Genomic DNA, 8229 nt, shown 5'->3' with positions numbered 1-8229 from the left:
AGTATTTTCATAACTATATATCTCATAAAGCAAGAATAATGAAAATTGTTACTATTATTTATGGATATTTAACATAACTAGTTATTTCTTTCTCTTAGTTTTTACTATACAAGATATGGAGAATGATGGTTTGAGTAGTTTCGGCTTGTAAGAGAAGACAGAGAAATCTGAATAAGGAAAGTATATGAATGTGGCGTAGGGTAGTCAAGTCGTTAGAGCCACTTACACAGATTAAAGACCACGAAAAACTAGATGTCAAATAATTTGCTTATAACTTACAATAACATTATGACATCATTTGATTTTTATAGTCAACTCTATCCTAGTTAGAAAAGTCTCTGGCTGTTGTTATTGTACATTTATGAAGCAAAGTAAATAAACAAATACATTTTGTATAGAGACAACACAAGCTATTAGCTTTGCAATGTTATTATTTTTGTACTGACAGCAACAAAAACTAACTATCCTATCAATGTTTTGTTCCAACCAACAGCCTCATGTCATGGTTCTTTTCTCACTCCGAAGAGAACTTGAGAAGAAAGTAAAGAGTGAAGAGATGAATGCACAGCTAAGAGAAAAGAAAATAATTGCTTATTGGGGTAATGTTTTTTATTCAACTTGGATTGGATCAAAAGCAACCCGCCCTCGCAATAAAGGTGAGGCAACATCATATGAGACCTCATCATGAATCTTTGAATGAGTACTACTGTTGTCAAATGCCAACAACATCTTTTTCTTTCCCAACTAAACAAAAGGAAAAGCTATTCTAGCAATTTTTATATAATTTTGTCAGTGCCAATGAACTTTTTCACTGTCTTCTTGTTGAAATCTTGGCGTCTAAGGACCCTATGACTTCCTTGATGGAAGGGCGAAACAATATTCTGTCCTTGTGAGGAGTCTAAAGTGCAAGGTTACTACAGATTCTTTCCACAACCTCAGAAATGAGAAACCCCTAGCTTTGCAAAGTAACTAAACTTTATCACAAAAAGCATAATTTATCGGCTGGTTATATTATATACATAGTGAAGTTTCTATTGCAGAAGAACATACATTGTTTGGAAGTTGGTGATCAAGAGGAAGCAGCAGTTGGGGTATCCCTCATGGGAAAAGTGCAAGGCTTTAGCCTTCTATCTTTCGGTGGCTGCTTTGATGGTTGTCGAGATCACACTCAAGGTTCTGGATATGGGACAAGGATATGGAACCTCAGTGATCGGCCAGTGGAGCTGCAAATAAGGGTGGGGTCAATACTGAAGAAGATTCACACGTTGAAGCCAGGGTCTTCTAAAAGACTGAAATGTAAAAGCATATATAAGGCTTACATGCCTGGAAGGAGTGGCAGTGTTGGAGGGAGCTTGAGGAGTTTATTGTATTACTATGATGAAACATGTCACCCTTATATTTGGATTCATGACACTGGGTGTCATTCCTTAAGGATGGCTAAGCAGCAGTATATTAGCCTCGAGGATCTGAGGGATTCTTCTGAGATCAAAGTCTTCTGGGATCATCAGAGAGGCTCTATATCAGTTCGGAAGAGAACAAGGCCAGATTTTTGCTGAATTTGAATCTCATTCTTCTCAGCATATTTTTCAAGTTTGGTTGTCATGAGTTAGATATTGTTTCTTTGTTTTCTTTATTTCACATTGGGTTTCAATTCCCCCTCCCATGTTGTGTGATTCAATGGTTCATGAACTTCCTGACCACACTTAATGTGGTTTTTGCTACAATGGAATTTTTTCTTCTGTTCTGCTGTATAGATATAGTTGTTTAAGTAACTACCACTTCAACCAATAAATAGGGTATATTTGTAAACTTGGAAGTTATTGTAGTAATCAAGAAAATATCTGCTCAATCAATTGCCAAGCATTGACTTTGTAGTTCTTGACTTGTGTGCTAAAGGAAACTTCTTGTGCCACACAATCCACTCTGAACCTCCCATAAGGGGAGAGGATGTGAACTCCTTTGAATTCTGGCTTTATCTTCCTTATATGATGATGAAAAAGTAAGTAATGAATTCAAATATTTTGATTTTTTATGACATGCAGAATTTCTTGTTACAAACATAAATCTAAAAAAATAACAATAATTAAAAAATCAAATAAATGATTTTTAATGAGTTTTGTTAAGTTGGTTGTAATATGTCAAGTTATAAAGCTCTTTAATGGTGTTAAAACAATATGAATGAACCAATGAAGATGAGAGAAATTATGAGTTACCTCTTTAAAAAATATTATAAAATTAAACTATTTTTTCCACCCTCGTTTAGGGTGGAAACAAAAACGTTAAAAGAAAGTAGTTTTAATCACATTTAAAACCCTTTTAACAACTATTAAAACCTTTTTCTTAACCATAGTATTGGAACGTTATTGAAACTTAGGATTTTCAAGAATGACTTTAACCATTGTCATATATAAAACATATATTATGACCACTTCATAATTAACAATATTATATCAATGCATAAATTGATTTTTAATTTTAAAGGAAGACATAACTCAACATAATTTGATTAACAAACAAAAAGGTAATAATTTTAAATAAATATTGTAAATATTAAGAATTGTAAAACATAAAATTCATAACTGAATTATTTTTAAAGAATTAAGTCTAGAAATTATTGTAATATCATTGTGTTAGAAACTGATAAAATAAATTGTCATACTCAATAGCTTCAAAATAAAAAAGTTGAACGTCAATGAAATATTATAATATATAACTTGAATTTAGTCTTTAAATCAAAATAAATATAGTTTGTCTATTGATAAATTAGATAAATATATTTATATGGTCTTAACTTTTTTTCACGTCAACTCCTTGTTACACTTATAATATTTAATTTATTTATTATACTAAAGTTTAATTGAAACTTACACCCGTACATAAAGGTTTAAAAATCACGATTATTTTTAATTTATAACGGTGACTATATAGTCGCATTTGATTTACACGTAGTCTTAAATCCAACACATAAGAATGCGGCTATTTAGTCACATTCATAAATACGATTTATAAATGCGACTATGGTAAATAGTCGCATTTTTATATGCTTCTGAATTATGTTTTAAGAGTGAGGAGTAATGCATTTACGAATGCGGCTATTTACCATAGCTGCATTTATAAATCAAATTTACGAATACGACTATGGTAATAGTCACATTGATAAATCTTTCTTCAACATTTAAAAATGCGGCAATGGTAAATAGTCGTAGTTGTATATGGTTGTTTTTTTTAGTACAATCTGTTTAATGTTTATGCCCATCTAAATTAACCTGTTCAATTATAACCCAGTCAGACAAATACATATATTCAAAGAATCATTTTTTATATATTTGATAAAAATGTATTACAAACACTAATAATATATCTTTATCTATTTAATTTCTATACTATTCATCAGCTAACCTAGAGTTATAAAAATTTAGGAAATATGTGGACCAAGAATGTCTCACATATGATATGGCTTCCAAAGACATTGGCTGCTCATCCGTGAATAACTGCATTTCAAAATATGGTTGACATAAATTAGTTTTAAGATACATATATGGTAAAGATTTATAAAAATAATTTACCATCATGTTACCTCATGCCAATCACTTTTAAGGCCTAGTCTTACAATGGTAACCATCCATTGCATAATGTAATAGCCACACTCATAGCTTCCTAATTGTTTATTACACTATAATTCAATAAAAAGTAAAAGTTAATATTCATAAACAATGAAAAGAGAAAGAAAAAAAATTACAAACCTTTAGTTTTATCCAGTTCAGATTTTGAAAATTTGAACTGGATCGACCTTTTATGATGTTATATCCACACCATGAACTGATTAATACAAAAAAACTGCGTTAGTAGATGCTTAATTAGTAACATACGAATTTAAGTTTATAATGTACTTACCTATCAATGATATTCTTAAAAGATGTGGATGGCTTCTTGTGTAGGGAACAAAACCACACATCAGTCTTATCAACCGTTGATAAGACAAGTAACTGCCAATGACCTCTATATCATCCATGAAAAAAGTTAGTAAATATTTAAAACATGAAATAGTAATAATTGACAACATATAATTAAATTTACTCATTAATATAAGGGCATAAATAAATTTATTTTCCCTTTTTTTTTCAGGGTATTAGTGATGTATGATTGGGTTTCATTTGCCTTTGTTCCAATGGGATTAGCATATGCGAGATCTAAGAATCCATACACATTTTTCCTTCCCCTCAGTGATGTAGACACCATTCAAAAACCTACAAGTTATTAGTTAAAGCATAATCAATGCTAATTTAACATAAAGTAAATTGAAATATAGGTAAAGATACTTACATCATAAAAATTGAATTATATTTATATTGAGCTCCTGATCCCCAGCTACAAATTCTAACAAATCTGACATGTATATGTACAGTGGCTCAATGACTTAGTGTTTATTTCAAAAAACGTATCATCCCATGGAATTTCCAGAGGGTCTCGACCAATCTGTTTAGCAACTACAACTAAGATAGCTATAGGATTGTCAATCGGAACCTCATGCTTCCTTTTCAGACTTGGTTTCCGAAGAGGTTTCTACAAAATAAAGAACATTATCAAATTAGATGTAATATATAAATATAAATTAATATAATGAAATTATTACCGGAGGTTCTGGCATAATTCGAATAAGGTGTATGGGCCAAACTACGAATGTCTGAAATGCATCGGCCACAGTTGTTACCTCATCTGAGGTAGTGGAACACGAGCATCAGGTACTCGTACTCTTTCAACTGTTACCTTCACCACATCAGGAGAGAGAGGAACGTTATGTAAGGTGGTAGCCTCTTAATAGACTTTTCCAATGGCCACCACTTGAGGAAGCATGTCGCCCTCTACCAGTAGCTCACATTGGCTCGTTTGGCCAATGACATCCTCCTCTGATGTTGTAGGAGTCACACAACTCCCCTTTGTGCCCTTGGGAGCAAGACTAGCAAGCGCCTGAACCGCCGGTTTAGCACAAAGTTGTTGCGATAATAACCCCTGTCACAACACTAGCCGCATCCGATCAACCTCCTTTCTTATCTCTTCCATTAATTCTTGACGTATCTTACTCGTTATTTCTTCTTTGATCTCTTGGGGGAGGAGGATAAGTGTTGTGGTGCAACTCCAAAATATAGTTTAATTCCAACCCCTTTTCCAGTTGCACGAACATGACCACAGTTGATGTGAGTTGATTTTAAGAGTTTTCATTTAGGTGACATTTTACTTATAGAATTTATATGTTTTGGAAATTATGAGTGAGAACCTAAAGAAAATCCCCACTGGACATTAACTTAACCAAGTGGTTAAGTAAATGTGAAGGTTCATTTCACAAAGGCAAAAGGAAAAAGACAATTATAAAGTGACAATGATGCCAAGATATGGTGCGAAATTAAACATGGATAACAATTATAAAGAAAATGAGCGAATGAATAAAAGGAAACCAAAAGGAGAACATATTTATGAATTGAATGGAATGAAAATGGAAGGAAAAGATGAAGGAAAATGAATCTTATGAGAAATGGAGTTTGAGATGATGAACAAGCCACTTGGATGATGAAATTACTCCAAGTGTTGGAAGCCGCCACTTGAGAGTTCTCAAATTCTCACCAGATAAGACTATAGACTAAGAGGAACAAGCCTCACTAGCATCTCACACAAAATGTGCAGAGTAATTTTTCTCTATTTCATTCAACTTGTAAAAGACACTAGGTAGGCCTCCTATTTATAGGTGAAGGAGTCTTGGAGAACAAGCTAAAGGGGTAGGATGGGAAAAGGGAAAAAAATGGGTAGCCTTAGGGTTTGACTAAGTCAATCCTGCATCCTAGGTTTGTCCTTCTAGAAACTAGGTCAAAATGCCTTCAGATGGGCTAGGAACAAGCTAAAATGCTACCCACACCTCCTATTATGCTAAAGGTACCTTATTCTAGCCTATATTTGCTATTTGGACCCCCAAAGTGAGCCCAATTATTTAAACATATTTGTAATCATTTAAAAAGACCAGCAGGAAGAACTTTAGATGCTCTGGTCTATGTCCCATTCTCCCTCTGGTGAGCTCTCCACTTTGAGATGACTTCTCATTGTGTAAATTAGCATTCTTAGGCATCTCCTTGTTAACTTGATTTGCATCAACAGTGCTTAGGTCATACAATTGCATCAACCAGGATATCGTGACAACCTTCAGAGACAAAATTACCTTGGGAGCTTAAGGAATCCTAGAAGATACCAAAATCATATGAGTTTTTAATATAATTAATGTTTTAAAATAAATGCAAAAGAGGATAAAAATAACTTACAATTTTTTGAGACTATCTTTGATTGCTCAGAACTAAATGCACCCGACTTTTTAATTCGGGCCCTCTTCCATTTTACATGGCGCAAAGGTGGTGATGGAGAAGAAGTGACCCCGGTATCAATCTCAAACCCAGTCCCCTGTCTGGATTGCATCTTTTCCTCCATCAATGATTGCTCAAGCTTTCGATACCCCGAATGAGACAGTACATGCGGGGTACCATTCTTTAAAGCTATCTCTTGAGCTTTCTTCTGACATATCATAAATGAAATAAACAAAGTGAATTAAATAATATTAAGTTATTAATGTTATATAAACAAAAATAGTTAAGTACACTGGTCTACAAAATCTAACCTCTCTTACTAGATGCACAACTAGATGAACCATGATGTAAAAAAAAAAGTTGGAGGAAAAAACATCTCAAATTTACACAAGATAACAACAATTTCATCTTCAAGTTCATATAGTTTTAATGGATCAATGACTTTACAGCAGATTGAAGAGAAGAATGAGCACAAAGGGGTTATGGTATGTCTAACATTTTTTGGTAAGATCCCACGAATAACTACCGGCAGCAATTGTTGCATCAAGATGTGACAATCATGAGACTTCAACCCAATTAATTTCAAATCTTGCATTGACACTAGGCTCTTCACATTTGAGGAATGTCCTTGTGGCACTTTCACACCTTTTAGACATTGACAAAAACTTACTTTTTCATCTTTTGACATGGTGTAACAGGCTGGGGGCAAATATGCACGCTTACCCATTTCTATCGGTGTCAACTCGCCTCGTATGTTCATCTCAATCAAATCTAAATGAGCATTTAGACCATCCTTCGTCTTCCCGTTAATGTTAAGAAGTGTACCAATTAAGCTATCACACACATTCTTCTCAATATGCATTACATCTATACAATGTTTGACTCCTAACCTTGACCAGTACGGAAGATCAAAGAAGATTATTTTTTCTTCCAAATTTTTGTCACAAATGACTTTTTTTTTACTTACCGAAGGTGTGGTCTATGTTATTTACCTTTTCGTAAACCTCAACACCAGTTAATTGAGTTGGTGGGCCATTAGTCTCTTGATGTCCATTAAAGGATTTTTTCGACCTCTGGTAAGGATGATGACTTCTAAGAAACCTCTAATGTCGAAGATATATTGTCTTCTTTCCATGTTTCAATTGTTGAGAAGCGATGTCTTCTTCGCATATTGGACATGCTTTATGACCCTTAACATTATACCCTGATAAGTTACCATATGTCGGAAAGTCATTGGTGGTGCAAAATAACATGGCATGCATCTTGAAAGTTTCATTAGTAAATTCGTCAAATACTTCAACATCCTGATCCCACATTAACTTTCAAATCTTCAATTAGGGGACTTAGATAAACATCTATGTCATTCCCTGGCTGTTTCGGACTGGATATCATCATACACAACATCATGTATTTTCGCTTCATGCACAATCCAAAAGGTAAGTTGTAAATAACTAGTAAAACAGGCCATGAATTGTGTTTCATACTCATTTTACCAAACGGATTCATTCTGTTTGTAGCTAAACCAAGTCGGATATTTCTTGATTCTTTACCAAACTCTGGAAACTCGTCATCAAATTTCTTCCATTGAATAAAACCAAGTAGATGTCAGTACATACCATCACATTTTCTTTCATCTGCATGTCATCTAAGATTCTTTGCATCGTTTGGACTCAATACCAACACGTATAAATTGTCGAGGGTCGAACACCCCTGAACTCAATACCAACATGTATCAATTGTCGAGGGTCGAACACCCCTGAACTCAATACCAACACGATAATTCATTTCTAAACTAACGACTAACATAATATAAATTAATAATAAATACAAATTATAATAAATACTAAATAGTATAATTTTAAAAAAATACAAATTATAATAAATT

The 8229-nt window shown here is 33.5% G+C and overlaps 1 protein-coding gene across 1 annotated transcript; it reads left to right on the top strand.

Moving 5' to 3' along the window:
* Positions 1 to 956: 956 nt before the first annotated feature.
* LOC137806846 (uncharacterized) lies at positions 957 to 1767 on the top strand. Its single transcript, XM_068607182.2, has one exon. The coding sequence runs from the start codon at positions 1101 to 1103 to the stop codon at positions 1554 to 1556; it is 456 nt and encodes a 151-aa protein (XP_068463283.2). The 5' UTR covers positions 957 to 1100; the 3' UTR covers positions 1557 to 1767.
* The last annotated feature ends 6462 nt before the right edge of the window (positions 1768 to 8229 follow it).

This window comes from Phaseolus vulgaris, chromosome 3 (genome assembly GCF_051622355.1).
Source record: "Phaseolus vulgaris cultivar YP4 chromosome 3, ASM5162235v1, whole genome shotgun sequence".
NCBI classification, from domain to species: domain Eukaryota; kingdom Viridiplantae; phylum Streptophyta; class Magnoliopsida; order Fabales; family Fabaceae; genus Phaseolus; species Phaseolus vulgaris.
This window is presented reverse-complemented; position numbering and strand designations above follow the sequence as displayed.

What these genes read in the sequence shown, in the direction of transcription:
- LOC137806846 (XM_068607182.2), top strand. Translation starts at nt 1,101, where the DNA reads ATGGGAAAAGTGCAAGGCTTTAGCCTTCTATCTTTCGGTGGCTGCTTT.